The sequence below is a fragment of the Fringilla coelebs genome (genome assembly GCF_963513975.1).
Source record: "Fringilla coelebs genome assembly, chromosome: Z".
NCBI classification, from domain to species: Eukaryota; Metazoa; Chordata; class Aves; order Passeriformes; family Fringillidae; genus Fringilla; species Fringilla coelebs.
The window spans coordinates 48,926,164-48,946,998 of record NC_140031.1 but is presented as its reverse complement, the minus strand read 5'-3'; the positions used below and the strand labels follow the sequence as shown (position 1 = coordinate 48,946,998).

The following is a 20,835-nucleotide window of genomic DNA, read 5'->3' as shown; positions in this document are numbered from 1 at the left end:
TCCAGATCACCACATTCAAAAAGCAATTTTTTGGTTTATCATGGAGAAAAAGCTTAAATACTGATTACACTTGAAAGATTGCTTGGTAGGGGTCCAGGAAGCAGATGAGGATAAAAAAACTAGTTCTAGGAGAAAACCTTACAGAATTAATTTAAAACAAGTCAAAAAGGGGTTTAAGATAAATATTGCTTAGGAATTTGATAGTGGAAAATTCCTTCCTGTTTCAGCTTAGCTTTATTTTATATCTGAACAAGTTTGTGGAGAGCTTGAGTGTTTCATCTAGAGATGTAAAAATACTCGTATATGTTTTCAAGGACTTTTTAATGTATTTATTTCTGTTTTCACATTATATTCTTAAATTTCTAACTTATTGCTTCACTCTGAAAAAAACCCCAACTTAAAATTTGAAAATTTCATATTCTGCAGCATAACATAATTAGTGACTGAAAACACAAGTTTTCTACTCTGTAGGTTTTGATTTCAGAAAATTTTCATGAACAAGCCTGAATTACCCAGTGATAGAAGTCATAGTAGAATATAATATACTGACCTGGCAGATTGAGAGGTATGCAGTTTATTGAGTCTTCCTGCTTTTATGACACTGTTCCAGCACTGACTGCTGAATTTAGGAGGAAGCTGCCATCTGCTGTCAGGACGTCCTTATACCTGTTGACAGGACAGTTAGGTTTTGGATCCTGAGGCTTGGGTTTAAAGGTGACCCTTGGACATAGGTTTCCTAAAGCAGATCTAATCTGTTTTCTATTATTTACTTGGAAGGGCTGAAATTTAGTTGTAGATTTTTATGAGAATCAAAATGAAAAAATGGTATGTGAGCAGTGTGTTGTAAAATCTCTGGAGGACTCAGAGTGGCTTGGAAAATAAAGAATCCCCAATCAGTGTCAGTACTAGCTAAATACAGAAAGATCAGGCTTAAAAATCCAGTATACAAATGTGATCTAGAAGCATGGGATTGGAAATAAAGGATCTACACCCTTAAAAGGACACTGACTTGATGTGATGAATAGGTGGGCTCTGTGGATGTGGGAGTGGCTGGGTATTTTTATCTTTTCAAATCTGAATCTTTGCCTTACTTTTGCTATAGAGAGGGAAAAAAGGTGATTAGATTAACATTCATAATTTCAAATGCTGGGAAAAGGCATGCAGAAGTCCTGAGAAGGCCAGGTGAACTTGCACGGGCCTTGATGTTTCACCAGCAGGGGTTGGGTGAAAGCACTTGGAAGGGGAGAGTGCTCAGAGGGCTCTCAAATAAGGAAAGCTCTCGATGACTCAAAATAAAATTCAATAACTCAATTTTGCACTTATGAGCACTTATTTGGATCCTTGGTACTACAAGATAAAGCAATTGTTGCAGTGGATGTCTAAGTTATGAAAGGCTTTGATAGATCTTCAGACTGAAGATAACCCTAAGCATTTGGAGTTAATAAAAATACACAGCTACTTTTATAGATTTTGAGATTTTTAACCATTAAATTAGAAAAGTTATGCCATGGCTAACGGTCTTGTTCTCACATAATTTCAATTCTCCTTTATCTCAACTACACGGCTATACTGTCAGTAGCGCTGCCAGATTTTGCTGTTTAACACTATGTTTTTCCTTCCTTGCATAAAATATATGAGCAGAAAATATAAGCGTGATAATTAATTTCACTTGGTAAACTTATCTGTAGCAGTTCTGGAAAGAAAGAAAAGTGCATCAACGTCAATATGCATCACAATTAGTATTTTCCCAATAGTTTACCTTCTCTGAGGTACTTTGTGCAATACAACATAATAATAATAAACATAGTATAGAGTGTTTTGAAGTTATACAGTGTGACAACAAAACAGTTTACGCATTGTGCGTACACTGAGAGTTAAGAATCCTCAATCTGTTTTCCAGGGGTTTAGGACATTTAGCCTTTAGAGCACATTTTCTCAGGAGAGACATAGTGGAGAGTCATCCATGGAAATTGGATTAAATGGAGGAAACAGTAGAATGTACTTGATCTCATCTCTTTATTGTTTTAATACATGGACTTTAGGCATTTTAAAAATAGTTTAAAATTCATCCTTTCATCTTTATTTTATTTAAATTATATCTCTATCGGCAAAATTTTAGCCTTTTGGGGACCAGTGAAGCTGCATTTCAAAGAAATTACTCTGGGAATGGTACAGCTAGAGAAGATACATACAGAAATTCAGAAGGGCTAAATTAAATGTTGTATTGAGAAGGGTGGGCAAAGGGAACCAAAGCTCTAGTGTACACATCTCTCTCCCAACCTGTGAATGCATCCTAAGCTGAGAACACTGAGGGGAGAGGTTCAAAGATATCCAGAGCATGACTAAGACACAAAAGAGATCAAATGTTGGTAAGTAAAACGGTAATTCAGTTTTATTCACTATCAAATAAGAGAGCAAGGAAGAAATTAGAAGAGTAGGAAAAAGTGAAGGATTATAGAAAGCAAAAAAGGTGATCACCACCAAGAACCTGTAGTGTCCCATGAAGATCTTTCTTCTGTTGGAATAACTGTCAGAATAACAGGAATAACTGTTTCTGCATCTCATAAATGGGCAGTAGGTGAACTTCAAAAGTCAGTTTACTGACTGACTGACTGTGATTAAAGGTATTTAGTAACGTAGACTGGACATAGGCATATCTGAGAGCTCCAAATATGTTTGTATTGTATCAGGTGAATGAAGTTGCTTGTATTTTTGCATTACATATGCATTACATATAGAGTTTTCTGCAAAATACAAAAACACTGAGCTTTCCTTTTCAAATATTACTAAAGTAACAAGATTTTATAAAATTCTATGAGGAGTAAAAAAATTGCATTAGTATGATAGAGACAATATAACATTTACTATAACATAGTCTATATCTTTCTTTTGCCTTCATTTTCCAGGGAAGCACAGCTTTTTGTTGAGAAGTTTGAAGGTGCTCTTGGAAAAGGAAAAGGAAAAAAATTCTATGCATACAAAGTGATGATGACCAAGGTAAACTGATTGTTTCCCTAACTTCCTGTAAAGCTAATGGGAAGCCTTCTGGAGATTATTGCCATGTGTACTCATCTGCCACAGTAGCATTCCTTGTCTCTCTATGGATTCTAAACTTCTATTTTCACTGCTCTTGCATTAAAATATTTCTAATGAGAGCTTATGGTTTGATTTTTGAAACATGTCATCGAAACAAAAATCAGCTGTTTTACAGGAGTTTGCAAGGGTTCAATATCTTGTGAAAGCTAATTTGTCTTGGTGTGAATTGGGTATTTGTGTGGACTGAATCCAAAGTTCGGTTTTTCCCTTGGGACAGCCCTCTGTAAAAGACAAACTAAAAAAGAAAGAGAAAGAGAAAGAGAAAGAAAAAGAGAAAGAGAAAGAGAAAGAGAAAGAGAAAGAGAAAGAGAAAGAGAAAGAGAAAGAGAAAGAGAAGAAAAAATGAGAAAAAAAAAAGAAAAAGAGAAAAAAAGAAAAAGAAAAAGAAAAAGAAAAAGAAAAAGAAAAAGAAAAAGAAAAAGAAAAAGAAAAAGAAAAAGAAAAAGAAAAAGAAAAAGAAAAAAGATTGGCATGAAAAAAATGATTAGCTAATAATTCTTCTTGTGGTAGAAATAGGAACTTCACACAAATCCAGTAGAAGACATTAAAACAGTCAAAAGGAGATGGCTCTTCACAAACAATTACTTTGTGAATTCTGCCAATGGATTTTGTGGATGATTAAGAGGTTACATTAGCTCAAGAATAACTGAGCATCTGGGCATTGAGATGATGGTGTGGCTTTTGTTTTTCCTTTTCTCTGACTCTTTCCAGAAATGGATGAAATTTCAAAGAGATTTTGAAAATTTCAAGACGGCCTGCATACCCTGGGAAATGAAAATTAAGGAGATTGAAAGTAAGTAAGAATAGGATCTAGCATCGTATTTCTGATGTCTGCCAAATGATACATTTTTTTAGTATGCATCTGTATTAAATATATAGTTTAAAATCAATGAATATTTATTTTTTCACTAATATTTGTTGAGCTTGATAATAAAACTAGTTGAAATTTTTCTTTAGTGGGTATCACTTTACAGATGAAAATAGCCACCATACAGGTAGCAGTTAAAGAGCAAATGTTGAAATTAATCTTAGAAAAGTGTAATTGGGATTTAGCCGTTCACTTTATTCACCTTCACTTTATTTTGTCTGTATTTATTTTATACAGATTATACTATACAGGCTATACCACAATTATTTCAATTATTTCTGCCAATTTTTTTCATTATCTTGAACTTCAGTAAGTTGTCTTTCTTTCATTGTCAGCCACATAATAAAACACAGAGAGAATTTGTCTTGGATGCCCCATGTATAAACAAGGCAGTGTAGTTGGTACTATGAGTATATTTGGGAATAGGGGTCTGTCACAATTCAATTTTGTGCTGAAGTTACAGTAACACATTTAAACTGCAGCCCTTTATTTGAAGGAGGTTTGACTTAAGTGCGTGGTTACCTGAATGAAGGTCTGCCACTTAGATTCCTTCTACAACAAATGCTTGCCACTACAACATAAAGAGCCTTTCTCAGTTGAGTTTGACTCTTCCAGCCTATCTAGAAGCTATCTAGATAGATAAAATGTCCAGCTATATAGAAAGATCAAGTAAAAGCTTGAAGCACTGGGCTCCAGGTTGCTCCCTACTTCAAGATGCAAGTCCCTTCTAGGAGAGGAAGACTGGCTTCAGAACAAAGAGCATCAAGCTCTGCTGTGCTGTATCCTCATGTGGACAATAGGTGCATCTGATGCTGGGGCTTTGAGGTTTAAAAGAGAAGTCAACTAATGTATGAAATATTTATATTTAGAAAATATAAATGCTTCTTTTCTTTACAGAACAGATATTCAGTATTATCTGTGCAAAAAGACTTTATGGGAATCACACAGACCTGTGTTGGGACAGGATGACTCCTATTCCACTGATAATAAAATGCACACCAGTTTTCATGCCAATGCTTTGTGTGGTGAGGCTGTGGATGCAGGAAATGATGGCTAAAGTCTACTTAAAACTATTTCATTCATACACAAAACATGTTGCACCTCAGAGTGGATTCAAAATGCTAGTGAAACTTGGACAGCTTTTGTTCACAGCTAGTGCAGTCCATTTGTGACATTTTCCATGTTCCCGGTTGCAAGCCCCTGTTTGGACCTGCCCACTCTGAAAATGCAGCTGAGGGCAGTTATGGCTAAATTGTCCTCACCCATAGTTAAGCTTTTTACTTACCAGAAGTGTCTCTTCATGCCTGTTTGGTGGAAAAGAATAAAGCACATGAGCGGTCTGTGCATTGGCTTGCAATAACTATACTGATGCAGGTAATTCCAATGCATTACCTCACTGCAAATATTCTAGATGGATGCGTAGCAGAGGCTTCAGCAGGGTAACTGACACAAGAACTATAACTCAGTGCATGAAAAAAAGGTATTCCTAATACAAAAGGGATATTAGGATTTGAGCACAAGAAATAATGGGGCATGGAGAGGTCTACAAAATGTACCTGAAATCAGAAATATTCATAATTCCCTGCACTGTATTTTTTGAGTCCATAGTATCCCCCAAGGGCTGTAGTTTGATTATAATTAGGTAAATTGCATCTCACAACCAGATAGACTAACTCAAAGTCTCTTGATTTATACCTTTCCCCAGACTTCCCAGTAGGCCAGTCTTAGGTCACTGCTAAGATTGGCCGCTTCACATAAAATTTCAAAATGATGGTTAAATTCTGAACCATTAATAAAGCAGATTCAAAATGCTGAAATCCTTGACAGAATGGCTTGTTCTTCCCTTTGCACAGCTGTGATAAATGTATCTTAGTTGGCCTTTTTTTATATTTTGGGATTATACCTATTTAAGTGTATTAAATTTTCTACCAACTGAGTTGTTGCAGAAAAATATGAATATATCCATCCCAAATAACACAAGATATATTAACTTCAAATTACAGTCTGAAAGAATGTGTTACATGTCTGCAAAAGAATTTGGAAAAAATGATAAAAATAAGTGTCTCTGAACAGGGAGATTTAGTTTTCATTTGCTATCAGTGTACTCCAGGCTGCCAACCTTGGCTGTGTATGAAAAACCTATTGAAAGGTCATTTTTTCCCCTGCAAATGAATGGTAATGGAACTGAAATCTCCTGTAGCTCTCCTATAGTCAGCAGAACTGTGCTAAAGGAAGTTGAGGTTGAATCTGAGCTTTTATTTTTGTTTGCCCTGACTTGCAGAGCATGGGTCAAAACAGGCTCTTGGTTCTCAGTGCTTCCCCTGCAGCCTCTAATCTGTGTACAGGTCTGGGTCAGGGTATGGAATGCATGAGGTCAAATCCTTCACCTAGAGATGGGACTGCCTGCACACCTGGCTACAGATGGAGCACATAAACAGAAGAGTAAGAGAAGGAAAGGGTATAAGCACTTGCAGATAATATTTTTCATCTCCAGTGAGAAAAATCTGGGCAGCACTCTTATAACAGCACAGACAAATGCTTTATCACCTTGGAAAGACTTTCCTTGCTGGCCAATTCTGCACTGCTTCCCATTAAAACTGGGCTGGTTCCAGCTTAGAATGTCAAGAATGCTTAAAATCCATATCAGACAGAAAAAAAAAATTGAAACACACTTCTAGTGATTACTTAATAATAGCAAGCATCACAGCTTCCATACGACCATAGAAACTCTATTTAACTAATAGTTTTATATTTTTGTTCTTATTTTTTCAACCAGCTCCAGACATAATAGTATGCAATATACAAAAAATTATTAGAATTATGGTAATAAAGAAAAAATAAAATTAATTAAATTTATAATTAATTAGAATTTAAAATTAATTAAAATTAGAATCCATCAAATGTGTAAAAGCCTCACCTGATTTTACTTCTTTTGAATAAATTTTGTTCATACTTACATAAAATAACTTCAATGGATCAGCTTATCTGCGCTTTAATCACATCTCATGTTTTCACAGGTCACTTTGGCTCATCAGTAGCATCTTATTTCATATTCTTGCGTTGGATGTATGGAATAAATATGATTCTTTTTGGATTGACCTTTGGTCTTGTAATGGTGCCTGAGGTGGGAATCTTTTAAATTATCTTTGTGGATTGCCCTATGGATTTCTGTCTTTGCAGTGAGATTTCATAGGACTGCAGCTTTAAACAGATTTTTAGTCTCTTTATGCTCCATTTGCAAGTGTTAGACTGTACTAAGCCTGTAAAACTTTGGCTTCCTTTGTGGGCAGTCGTCTCTACAGAGAGATGTCTTGAATTAAACAGGACAGGAAAATGTAAAATATATTTAGGGTTGTCTTCTGAAATGGTTTTTGAAGTCTGGGATAACGTAGATGAGGGTTTTTTTTGTTGTTGTTTCTGTCTGGGGAGAGTGGATTTGTTTGTTTGTTTGCTTGTTTGTTTGTTTTGTTGGTCCTGTGCATAACAAAGTAGAGGAACTGAGACCAAGAATCTAATCGCCAGGGGGATTATTTTGACTAAATGTGTGTTGCAATAGAAAGATGCATTCTCATGAGGATCAGAGGATCCTTTCAGATGTAACATTCGCATGTTGATAAGGCATAACAGGGCAGTAAAGTCACGAGTGACCTTTCATATTTCTCACTGTGCAACATCTCTGTTAAGAGTGGTACTTAGAGGAGACATTGGACTCAGACATAAATTACTTCTATGAAATGTAATACTTCTGGGGTATCTTTGAGCCATCATATTGCCCTTTGAAAAGCAGGGCTTTCATGGAAGTAAAATTATTGTGCCATCTCCCAGATTTCAATATCCCGTATTCCTCTTATATTTCTCATTTTGTAGTAAGCAGATAAGAAAGAGCCAGGAATTTCCAACAACTTCCCAGCCCAGCATTTCAGTGGCAGGGTCCCTCCAGCTAGATCCCTACAAATCTGTAGGGTTTGGTGGGATTCATGATCTGATGTCATTGCAAAAACATGTCTCAACGATTTTTGAATGTTTTTGGGAGTTAGGAGATGTCCTAGCTGACTGGATGCTGGCAAGTATCCTGATTTCAAGAAGGGCAAGAAGGAGAACCCTGGAAACTACAGGCCTGTCAGTAGTTCACTGACAGTGCCTGGTAAAGTTAAGGGGAAGTTTTTTTCTGTGAAGTATGGAAACACACCTGAAGAACAATGTGGCTGTTCACTGCCACCATGGCTTCATAAGAGGAAAGTCCTGCTCTTCAAACCAATGATCCTTTTATGACAAAGTAACCCAACCAGTTGATCAAGGGAAGCCAGTGGATGCACTCTTTTTGGACTTGAGAAAAGCTTTCAGTATGTCTCTCCCTTCTGGAGAAAATGTGCAGCACACAGCTGGATAAACGCATCATGGGGTAGGTGAGCAACTGGCTCAGGGGTTTGGCACAAACAGCGATGGTGAATGGGGTGGCCTCAGACTGGTGACCTGTCACCAGTGGGGTTCCACAGGGCTCTGTTCTTGGCCCTGTGCTCTTCAACATCTCCTTAATGAACTTAGGAGTGGAAGCAAATTCACAGACGATCCAAAACTGAGAGGACCTGTTGACTCCCTCGAAGGCAGGGAGGCCCTGCAGGGAGATCTCAGCAAATTAGAGAAATGAGAAATCACCAGCCATATGAAGTTCAACAGGGGAAGTGCCAGATTCTGCACCTAGGAAGGGCAACCCTGTCTGTACTGGGGAATGAGATGCTGGAAAGCAGTGTCATGGAAAGGGACCTGGGGGTCCCGGTCAGTGGCAAGTTGAACATGAGCCAGCAGTGCCCAGGCAGCCAGGAGGGCCCAGCGTGTCCTGGGGGACATCAGGCACAGCATGGCCAGCTGGACAAGGGAGGAGATTGTCCTGCCCTGCTCAGCTCTGGGGCAGCCTCACCTCAAGTGCTGGGGGCATTTTTGGGCATCACAGCCTAAAACAGGCGTTGAGCTATTAGAGAGTATCCAAAGGATCATGAAAGGCCTCCAGGGGAAGCTGCATGAGAAGCAACTGAAGTCACTTGGTCTGAAGAAGCCTGAAGAAGAAAAGATTAAGGAGAGACTTCATCACAATCTTCCTCATGAGAGGAAGAGGAGGGGCAGCACTGATCTGTGGTGACAGTGACAAGGCCAGTGAAGTTTAGGTTACATATCAGGAAAAGATTCTTCACCCAGAGGAGGGCTGGGCATTGGAACAGGCTGCGCAGAGAAATGGTCACAGCTCCAGGTCTCACAGCATTTAATAAGTTTTTGGACAATACTTTCAGGCACACGATGTGACTCTTTGAGATGATCTTTTGCAGGGCCAGGAGCTGGACTTGATAATCTTTGTGGAACCGTTTCAACTCAGCATATTCTGTCATTCTGTGATCTTCCTTAGAAGCCAAAACAGAATAAATGTTCAATAGTTTTCAGGGTGAGCCTAGAAAGGAACCCACGAGGAGATGTACTGTGCCCAAACAGGCATCTTGGAAGCAGGAGGGAAAGTGTCAGAATCCAAAAACTGATTTCCTACCATCTTCCCATACTTTTCATTTGAAATATCCCAACAAAATCCATAATGCAAGAAAAATTAATATTTTGGTCTTTGTAAGATAAACACTACTCATTAGAGAAATATGGATGCACTTGTGTGCTGCCTTTGAATGTAAGAGGCACAGTTCTCCATTGATACTAGTGGAACTTCAAACTTGGAACACACCCCTGAATGCATATGCTAAGCACAGTTGCAATCAGTAATGTGAGGAGCAGTGAAAGGAATTGTAGAAGTACGTCGTTCTCATTGGGGAGTTTAGGAACATAAAAGCAGTCTTTCAAAGAAATGACAGTTTACTGTCTTTTTTGTTTGCTGCTATTTTTCTTTAAAATATAAATTACTCCTATTCTTTGGTTTCAGGCTTTGATGGGTAAGCCATATGGCTCTTTGCCTAGAAAAACTGTCCCAAGAGCTGAAGAAGCAACTGCTATGAATTTTGCTACCCTCTGGGATTTTAGTGTAAGTGCATAATCTTGCAATATTGCGTATCCACATGAGTTTTATTCACAATTACTTCATTATTTAATGCTCAGTTATTAAATATGAATTATTTCAGGAGATAATTCACAAGAAAATAAATTTTGATTTTTTTTTCATGAGCTCTCAGTATAGATGCTTCTTTCAGACAAAACACATAATGAAGCTTGATATTCACAAGCATGTCTCAGTATATGTAGCAATCCAAAGACACATGGGGAAACATCTGAAAGCCGGTTTGTCATTCTGGCTTTCCATTTCCTTTGTGGACAGTTTGAATTTCCTTTGTAGAAGTGTGAATTTGGTCTTCTGCTTTTGTATGATTAAGATTCTGAATTTTAAAATGCAATATGAATTAGGAAAAAAAGAGAAGAAAATACATTAAAAATAATAGTGAGGTCCACACATTTTATCCCTTTGATTACATACAATGCCAGTAATGAATTCTCCTTGGATAAAAAAAGCATTGGAAGATAATTCTAAAAACATAGGTATGTAACATTTTGCAGTGACTACTTCTTGAAATGTCATTTCATCTAGCGTATTAGAGGTTGCATATTTGAGTGACAGTAAAAATAAATCTAAACATGTGGCTGGGGAGTTGGATAATGATACTGAAATTATAAAATGAGAAATAAAAATATCAGGGAAATATTGGAGAAAAAAGGAATTAAAACAACTTGAAATTTTGCCAAGAGAATAAGCTAGAAGAGCTTTATACAGAAGATCAGAACACAGCTTGTAAAATAAATGTGTTCCAGAGAAGATGGATGAAGGCATGGTGTAGCAATTAACAAAAGGAGCAAATGCAAACATAATAAACTTAGAATAAGGCAATGAAAGAGATGGAGCCCCTGAAAGATTGAGGGGAAAAAATTTTTCTTGAAGCATGTCAGATTGTTAAATATTCCCTGAAGACAATGACATCTTTGCTTAAACAGCACAGGAAATAGGGCCTTTCAACTGCTAGAAACACTTGTATGCTACCAGATAATTTAGAAATAAATGATCACACATCACTGATCAATATTTTATCCTAAAGAAAACTCCAACAAAATCCAAGAACTCCAAGCCCTACGTAAGGACTTAAAAAATGCAGCAGGAAATACTGTCCCCATAAGATAAGCCAACATAATGGAACCTGAGATAAGCACAGATGCTGCAGTAGTTAATTCCAGGCCTAACAGGGTGAAGGCTTGGTTAGCATCTAGACAAAACTTCCCTCTGTGGCAAACAGTGAGAAAAGAAGCAAGTGCTTATCCACATGCCATCCCAAGTCATGGGAACCTCGTGGACTCCTGGAACTTGGACTGTATAAAAGAGATACCACAGAACAATGTCTTGGGACACCTCCACTGAAAAGACCAGGGTGAAAAAGGACTGGTGATAGTGATATCTTTAATTTTCTACTTTATCCCTCTGTCTTTCCATCTCTCTTTCTCTCTCTCTGTCTCTTACACCCCCTCACTCCCATTTCTTTCTCTCTCTCTCTGTGTCACTCTGCCCTCACACCATTAAGTAAGTGTCCTGTTGAGTTCAGAGTATGGTCTCTTATGGTCACCTTCTTTTGGGCAGTGACATCTCTTTCTAAATGGATCATAACATCTAATCACTCTCTAAGACAAGCTCAACATGCCCATTCTGCTTTCTTTTGTGCTTGATTCACATTGCTGACATGGCAAAGGGAAGCATATTTGGATTTTGATACATTCTACTTGGAATTCAATTTTAACGTATAGTTTTCAGATTGTAATCCAGTCATAAAATATTAGAGTCTCAAGTCTTATTGCAACAACACATTCAATCAGTTGTCTTTCATGTTAGGCTCAGAAAGGAGTGAAGAACCTCTTCCATGCACACCTACTTCTACAGAGTTGAAGTTATTTCTAATCTTATGGTGAAGTGCTGTGGAATCAACAAACTGAATGATACGCAGTGCAGGAATTACCCCTGACTTGCAGAACACAGAGACTAAAAAGGCATTTTAATAATTTTGGGGACCCAAAAGGCTTTACAGAGCTGCCTTAGGCTGTATTGAAACCTGGGCTAAGATGGAATTATAGGATGCTATAAGTGACCAAAAATTTGCAATATACTTACTATTGAATTTGCCACTATTTGTGTCTTGACTGGTGGAGATATCTTACTAGTACTTAGCAAAAAACGTGCTCCTTTAGAATACTTGCCTTATTAGAGATGAGCATATTTTTATTGCTCATGCATAAGCATATCTCTCAAATCTAGTCAGAGATGAAGAAAAATGAGATATGTGGATCAAGATATTTCAAATAATATTTATGTGTGCCATATATTAATATTTTATTTTCAGCTTGGAATTGTGAATTGGGTTTTTCAAATAAGCCCGAGAATCATTTCACGTATAGTAAAAGCTTCAATAAATCAAGAGGATGTTTTGAAAAACTAAACAAGAGAAAGATGTAACTAATTTTAAGGAAAGTGGGCAGCTGAAAAACACAAGGGTAGCAAATGGTTTTTTAATTCACTAGCCCTTCATATTATTGTATTAATGTCAAAATTATGCATGGTTTATCCTCCAACAGTGAAGTGTAGAGAAATACTACATATTGCACTTGGAATTCTTGCATCCAGCTGGAGGCTTACCACTCCTGGGCATGCACTAGTAAAGGCTCTGGCTTTGGCCTTCTAGCAGATGAGTTCTTGCACTAACCTGAGAATTACCAGGAAGATTTAACTATTTGATCCATGTAGACACCAGCAATTTCTTACAGTTAATAAGGTACTGTTGAAATTTAGAAAAATCAGCTGTCTGACCAGTAGAAGAGAGGGAAATTCATATGATGATATTTAGAAAAGAAGATAGACCTTGAATTGCAGGGAAAGACAGTGAACTTATATTGCATTTTTTACAGCCTTGCACACTCGAGTCTAAGTGTGCAAAAGATCTACATACTGAATAATCTCCTATAAAATGCCCCTGCCTATTGGTTATCTTATTTACTGAATGATCACCCAAGAGCAGACAACTGTTATTAGACAAAGAAGGCACACGAGATTTTCATATCAAATTCGGGCAAATTAATTTTAGAAAGGTGAAAATTAAGTTAAAAATATGGGATTTTATCTGCAAGTAATCTGAAAAACAATTTTTGTAAGACAAGGTGTCTCTTTCTTTACAAGAAGTATGTTGATGAAGAAGTTTTGACTAATTAAATCATAGAGGGATCATTAATGAGCAGTTTTAAAAGATTTTGAAGTTGCTGTGAAATATTCCATGTATTTTTAAAATGAAGGTACACATTTTCTATCCTGTGAGCTTTATTAGAGTGATATTTACTGCTGATTTAAATTCACTGAAATGAATGTTTTAATATATTGCTACTGACACATTTACTGATTATACGCATTATTAAGAAAAGTAACATTATATTTTTTTCCTGACTTTTCAGGGCTTTGCACAGTATTCTGTACTCTTTTATGGTTATTACAATAACCAGAGGACAATTGGGTGGCTCAAGTTCAGGATGCCTCTTTCCTATTTCCTTGTTGGAGTTGGGTCTATTGGCTATAGCTTTATGATTGTCACTCGAACGTAAGTTCTCCTTGGCTCTGGAAAAAAGTACATTCAAAAAGGCAGGTAATTCCACTGTTGACCCTGGAGACTGTCTTCTCAAAAGATGCACTAATTCTAAGTAGAGGACAATGCAAGATGAAGTGCAAGGTCAAAGCTATGTAAGACTTATTCAACCTATATTTATTTACCAGTTCTGCACCAGAAGTTGTGTTACAGTGTTGCAAAAGTGAGAATGAATATTTATTGAAATAACAAAGCACTTCTCTCCTAAACTTCAAAATTAAAAATGTATGGGTAAAGTGAGGAAGAGATTTGTCAGCCCATCTTTTCATAATACTTGACGTCCAGTAGAGTCAGATTTTAGATTTTCAGCTAAAATCCAGGAAATTCCATAATTCTACCTTCAGTGATACTTTCTGTGAGTTAAACTCTTTTATGAAGGAAGAACACAAGAAAGAAGCATATGGCAAATAATTCTCCATGTAGCTCACAGTCCAGAGTAAATGCTGCCAGTTAATATAATCTTTAATACACTTGATTCAAGCAAGATGACCACCTAACACAGTAGTTCACCTCTGGCAGTGGTTTTACAAAAAGCCTTTAATGAAAAAAATAAGAAGCTTGCAGTTCAAGATGCAAAGACACTTTTAAACATAGAGAAAAATGCAGTTAGTGTATTTCCATTGTTTTGTTCTGAAGCCAATATTTTTTACTTGCATGAGCACAAGATTAATTCATGTTCTGTTTTCAAACTGGCTTCCTGCATAATGCAACAAACCTTTGAGGAAAAATATGTCTTCGGTCACATATATGTATTTTTGGAGAGGAAACGAACTAGTACAAAATAGTACAAACTAGTATAAAATAGTTTAAAAAATATTTTTGATAAAACAACCACTAAGATTACAAAAGTCTTAGTGTCAGATAATTTTATTTCAATGACTCTCTCAGATGAAAAAATATTCCTGATAGTGATATTCCATAGCCCAAAACAAAGGAATATCCTGAAGAAAAAAAAATACATTGTATGTGCTAACTTTCCATCTGGCCATATGACACTAATGATTTGGGTAATCATATGAGAGTTCTTGCTGTGTTCTGCTCTCTTCTGTTTCTCCAGAAATAACCACAGTGAGCACAGAAACTAAAAGCAATGTAGGAGGAAGTGCTGTTTTTCTGCTGTTGACTGAGAACTGAGGGAGGTCTATGTGAAAGACATAGTGATGATTATTTTATTTAGGGCAAATATTTAGATGTAGGGCTCCTCTCTTCAGCTCTTGCAGAGTATAACATAAAACTGAAACATTTCTGATTGCAAATAAATTATATTCTTTCCACAATGTTCATAATTTCATTAGAAACTCTTGATAAGGCAATGTCTTAGTCTATAAATCACAAGCAGGGCAGACTTCACCAAGAACCTTTTGTGATGTCTGACTGTTATGGGTAAGACCAACCCTTATATTGATTTCTGACATCTCAGAAAGATTTTCTGTATTTATTTACTATTTTCATCTTAGATTTCAGAGTATGTATTTTACTGGATTTTAAAAAATGTGGTATCTAGAATGCATTAGCATTAATAACATAGCTCTGCTGGATTATTGAGATTTAAAATAAGTGTTATCTCTTCCTGACCAGAAATTTTGATGACTAGGTTATGTGTATCTTAGCAGCACACTCTTTTCCTTGTGTTTAATGACTTGAATTAGGCGACAAAGTATGCCCAGCAATACCAGGGTTTTCACATGAATGAAACTCCTTTGAAACAAAGAACTTTAAAGACAAGATTAAGTTTAATCTGAAGAAATACTTCTCTGAAGAAATGATCTGATGTTTCTGGACATTGTAATAAATATTTTTGTATGTGCATAGGAGATGATAGGGAAGATCATTGTATGAGTGCTATTTTATATGTTAAACCCACTTTTTCTTCTGTCTTGTTATTTTTCACATATTTCTTATATTCTTTGTTATATGTTTTGTTTTATTTATACATTTATTTTGTTTATTGTTATTTTAGAATATTTTTCTTATTGGATTTTTCTTCTTTTTCTATTTGTGAACTCTCTAATAAAGTCTATTGCAGCTCAGGATGCTCTGCACCTTTCTATTTAAGAGATGTTCTCAATGTTGTTTTTCTATTAAGCTTCTTATCCAGCAGAGTTTCTCTGAGAGTTTAATGAAATACATTCCTTCTTTCTCATAAAAATGTTTGTGGTGAGCTCATAAAATGTCTAAATATGAAAATCTTCATATTGATCACTTGTTTCAGAAATAAAGATTTAGTAAAGCATAAGTGACAGCAAGAATGATGTAGAGTTTTTTCAGGAAAAAAGTTAGAAATTAGGAACCATTTAAAAGTCATAGCCACAAAGCAGAACTAGTGCTAACAAGGTCTTCCTGTGTCTGTGTTTTTTGTAGAATGGCAAAGAATGCAAATGATGATGGTGGCGGAGACGACACTAGTTTTAATTTCAGCTGGAAAATGTTCACAAGCTGGGACTACCTGATTGGCAATCCTGAGACAGCAGATAATAAGTTTGCCTCCATCACAACAAGCTTTAAGGTAAAACAGAGTTTACTAAGGAGAGGCAACATAATTTGGCTTTCACGCTGGTGTGAATCAGGTGAAATTAAGGTCAAGAGTAAGGTGTGCTGAGGCTTAGAAATGTGTACTTAAATTGGCATCTGTACACCCTTCTGGGTCTCTGTGTCTTACTATCAGATTTTTTTTCTTTGTAATTGTGAAATACAGTAGCATTTTTTGTGTCCTCTGTACTGACAGTACCAGTTTTAGAAAAACTGTAAAGAAAATATTTTCTTTTTCCGCATCTCTGACGGCTTCCAGTTTCTATGGTGTTTGTCTGAAAAACTTTTTTCAAAATGTTGTTCCTCTTTTGTGAACCTCACACTGCCAACTTCTCTTGTTACAGAGAAGAAATATAATAAGACAAAATAAGAGAATAATCTGTATAGGGCTATTTATCAGAAGAGCTGACCTCAGAATTTTGAGTTTATACTTGCTTTTCAGTAAGAAAATGTCTTACTTTCAAATTAATTATAAAATATAGCCCAATTTGCAAGGCAATGTTCTTAGGCCTCTTTCCAGTGTATACGGTATATTGATATTAAGAGTAGTTTTATAATCTGGGGCAAGATGTAAGACGCAGGTCTGTGAAAACAGTGGAGGGAATATATTCTAAATGTTGAATGTTAAAGAATGTGCTTGTGTTGTAGAGTGGCTGGGACACACCAGTGTAGCATGCAAAAGAAGATTAAATTTTCAATGTAATAATGTACAGGGAACACACAGGTGTAGTTCTGTGAGACAACAAAGAAGGCTCACAAGTCACGCTGACAAGTGTGACACTGTAAGCACTGGCTGCTTTGCTCAGCTGCACTTTTCCTGTCCACAGTAGTGCCACAGCCAGCACACCCCTTCACCCTGCCCGCCTCCTCAGCTGCAGGCATAACACTGAACTGCCCTCAAGTCTGAGTCATCAAGAGAAGATTCCAAGAAAGCAATTATGGGAGAAATACTGACTGAAAGTGCTCAATCTGTAAGAGCTTCCCTGCCTGCCAACTAAGAGCAGATGCTGAAAGCTATTTGGAAAAGAATACAAATCTGTTGAGAAAAAGCCTTAATTTTGAGAAATAAACTCATGAAGCTTTACTGTAATTGTTGCAAACAAGCAAGGAACCTCAGAAAGAAAGGGCGAAGTCTTGGCTTGGGTGAAGTCATGGGAGTTTGGTTTAAAAGCTGTTTCAGTCTCCTGTCATTTACGTGACAAACACATGCTGTAAAAGGAGCAGAGCCATGAAAGGCAATTATTACAATGCCGTTCAGCTTCCCCTCTAGGCAACAGATCTCTAAACAAAGTCAGAAGCTGTAACAAAACTTCCTTTCATGAGGACACTCCAGACCAAAAGCTTTTTCACCCGGCAAGAGTGAAAACTGGAGATTATAGTTGCCTTAGTGTCTTAATATTTATCAGTTATGATCAAGGGTAAATGTGGGACAAACACTTTGTTGTACAGTCTGATGCACAACGCACAAGTTCTGCACTGTCCAGTTTTTTTTTGGGATTCCCATATCTCAACTATCTGTTCATTCTTTCTGAGTTGCTGACTTTCAGAGTAAAACATTTTCCTCTTTTCTGACAAATGCACATTTTTAAAACATGACATTTCCTTTCTGACAGACAATCACACATTTATCCTGCTGTATCACTCAACCTCATTTCACCTTGCAAGTTTAAAGAATGTGCTGGGGTTTTTTTTGACACATGAGTACAAATGTAACAAGACTCGTTGTGGGCACACTCAATACTCACAAAGGAAACCCTGAGGAGCCAGAATCTTCCAGGACCTGAACAGGATTTTATGAGACAATATATGTTCATCTCAAAACATGAATCCCAGATGTCCATTTGCATCTTTGTAATTTATTTAACTGACTTCTAACAATTGAAGTAATGTGGGCCTTGACCATTAAAGTATTGATAATATTATTTTCTTTCTAACAAGTGCAGGAAGCAATTGTGGAGGAGCAGGAGAGCCGAAAAGAAGAAAATATTCATTTGACTCGATTCCTAAGGGTTCTTGCTAACTTCTTAGCCCTATGCACACTTGCTGGAAGTGGCTACCTCATCTTTTTTGTTGTCAGAAGATCCCAGCAATTTGCCTTGGAAGGTCTGGAGAACTACGGGTGGTGGGAAAGAAATGAAGTTCGTGCTATTTCTATAATAGATGTGGTTTGAATTTGTGTTCCTCTGCTTTGCATGTTGCCTTTTTTTCCCCGGTAGTTGAAATACTCTGTGTGGTTGGGAAGTGTCGAACATAAGAATTGCTTATGTCTCTCTGCTTCCTACTTCATCAAATTTCTACTTTGCTTCTTTCAAATATCCCTCAGTATTTAGCTTTCATTTGAGGCTTTTACATTTCCTCCTCTGTGCTCTTAGGATTGTTTTCCAGACACTCTATGGATTCATGAGATCTCCAAGGAACCCACTCTCTTCTTTTCTCCTGAGACTGGCCCAAGAGAGTGATAGATCTGTGGGCACAGAGAAAGTTGTTTGGGACCTCATGGATGCAACTCTGCAGTGTAGCAACAGGTTGAAACTGATGCCTTCCAGTTCCCCTTGCCCTGTCCAAGTGCCCCATGCAATTTTTTTGTGCATAATCTGTGCCTAATGCTTTCCTCAAAAGCAGATGCACCCTGCCTGATAGGGGTGTATAGCGACGATGGTGATTTTGTTTGCTACAACTGTGTGTGTATGCACCCGAAGTCAGTGTGCTGTTTGAAAATCTGGGAAGGTTTTATTTTCTTAGCAAAAATGCTACTGTGTGTATTGTAAAACTAGTTTGTTACTTCAAGCTTATCTTCTGAGCTGGAGTGTAAAGTGCATACCTGACTTAAAGTAAGGCAAAAAGGTGTTAGCTTCACAAAGCAGATGAGATGGGTGGTGATGGAACATAGAAAATCAATCCAGAATTTTCAACACCAAAGCCTGACTGAGAAAGTAACATTAAAATAATCCACTTCTGGAATCTAGAGAAATAGGGCTGTTGAGAATGAATTAAGTTAGTTGCTATCACATTTTAGTTTGATAGGAAAGGAAAAATTGTCTACAAACTTCTTGATTTAAGGCAACACAAGCTCTGAGACAACAGAGCTTGGAGGAATTCCGCTTTCTCTCAGTTTAAAGGTGTGGTAACAGATTTGTACTGACAAGACCTGGGTTACCAAAGACTGTTACATTAGTTTATGATGTAATCTGAAAAGTAGATAACATTTATCTTTATGTTCATAGATTTGCTTTTGTTTCTGTAATAATACTTCTAAGGTGGCAGAACTAAGATCTGGAACAGCTGTCTCTCTGAAGCAGAGTGGGTAAAACAATACTGACATTATTTGGCTAAAAAATTTTCCTATTGACAGGTAATTAACATATTAGTGAGTACAAAACATTGCCTTTGATTGGATACTAATATTTAATTGCATAAATATATTTGGCTTCTGAGTGAAATTGACCCATTTTTCTTATTCTATAGATCAAATTTTCTTCTGTTTGCATCATTAATATATGAATTGAGGATTTGATCAGAAAAAAATCCCAACACCTTATGCACAATTTTGAGTAAACAAAAGTGCAGCTCCTATGTGCAAGGAAGACGCAAGATCTAAAAATCTACATTCTTCATGAAAGTGTTAAGCTGCTTTTGTAGGAAATTTCATTACACTAGAGTCATTAAGGGATTGAACATGGTTTATATGCAATGGAGAAATCCTGGGTAAATATATTTTGTGTCATGTGTTCCTGAGGTTCACAGCATAATAAAGGGATGCTGATGACTGTGGAAAAGACATTTTTCTCTCCTTATCTCTCTTTAAAGTTGTAATTTGTTTTATCTCCCTCTCCAAATCAGCAGTTCCTAGTTCTGTCAGAACACAGTTCAGATATAAATGTGTAGTGTGCTGTGGAAGGGGGAAATTAGTGAAAAGAGGCAGACTGGGACTGTGTGTGGATTTCATCAACTTGTGATACTTAGATTGGATTTTTATCAAATCAAATACCAAATAAAAAGTAGTAATGGAAATAAATTTTTCACCCAAATCAGAATTAATAGAACATTTTGTCTCTAACATTTCACTGTAAACTTTTTCCCCCTCCTTAGGTGAACACGGTTATGTCACTTTTAGGAATGTTCTGTCCAACTTTATTTGATGTAATCAGTTCTCTGGAAAATTACCACCCTCGAATAGCTCTAAGATGGCAGCTGGGAAGAATCTTTGCTCTTTTCCTTGGCAATCTCTACACTTTCATTATTGCCCTAATGGATGAAATCAACCTCAAGGCAAGATATTTTTTTCCCTTCACTATGTTTGACAGGTTGCTGGGCAACATTGAGGCACTCCAGTCACTCACAACGTATCAGTGAAAGGCATTCTTTTATTTCTGTTGTACAAATTACATTTACCTAAGTTAGCAATGGGAATTTTGGAAGAGACAAGCTTGAGAGTTGGTACAAGCTCATGTTGATTTTTTCCCCTATTTCTTTACTTAGTTGGAAGAAGAAAAGATAGTCAAATATAACATGACAATATGGGAAGCCAGTCTGTACAATGGTACTATTCCAGAGAATTCCACTGCTCCTCCAATACAAGTGGATCCTGCTGATGTCCCCAGAGGACCATGTTGGGAAACAATGGTAGGACAGGTAATGTAGCTGCTTGGAGCTCAGATTTGAAAATAGATCATACAGTCTCTTACAGGATATAAT

The 20,835-nt window shown here is 36.8% G+C and overlaps 1 protein-coding gene across 1 annotated transcript in view; it reads left to right on the top strand.

Annotated features, from left to right (window-relative positions):
- The window catches only part of TMC1 (transmembrane channel like 1), a gene marked incomplete at both ends in the record, with an annotated part of 71,128 nt that overhangs the window by 38,655 nt on the left and 11,638 nt on the right, over positions 1-20,835 (top strand). Inside the window, 9 exons of the mRNA XM_084224724.1 lie at positions 2,907-2,997; positions 3,808-3,889; positions 6,982-7,088; positions 9,879-9,977; positions 13,424-13,566; positions 15,973-16,117; positions 18,084-18,278; positions 20,230-20,409; positions 20,620-20,772. Coding sequence (XP_084080850.1) covers positions 2,907-2,997; positions 3,808-3,889; positions 6,982-7,088; positions 9,879-9,977; positions 13,424-13,566; positions 15,973-16,117; positions 18,084-18,278; positions 20,230-20,409; positions 20,620-20,772 — 1,195 coding nt within the window. The remainder of the gene's footprint in view (positions 1-2,906; positions 2,998-3,807; positions 3,890-6,981; positions 7,089-9,878; positions 9,978-13,423; positions 13,567-15,972; positions 16,118-18,083; positions 18,279-20,229; positions 20,410-20,619; positions 20,773-20,835) is intronic.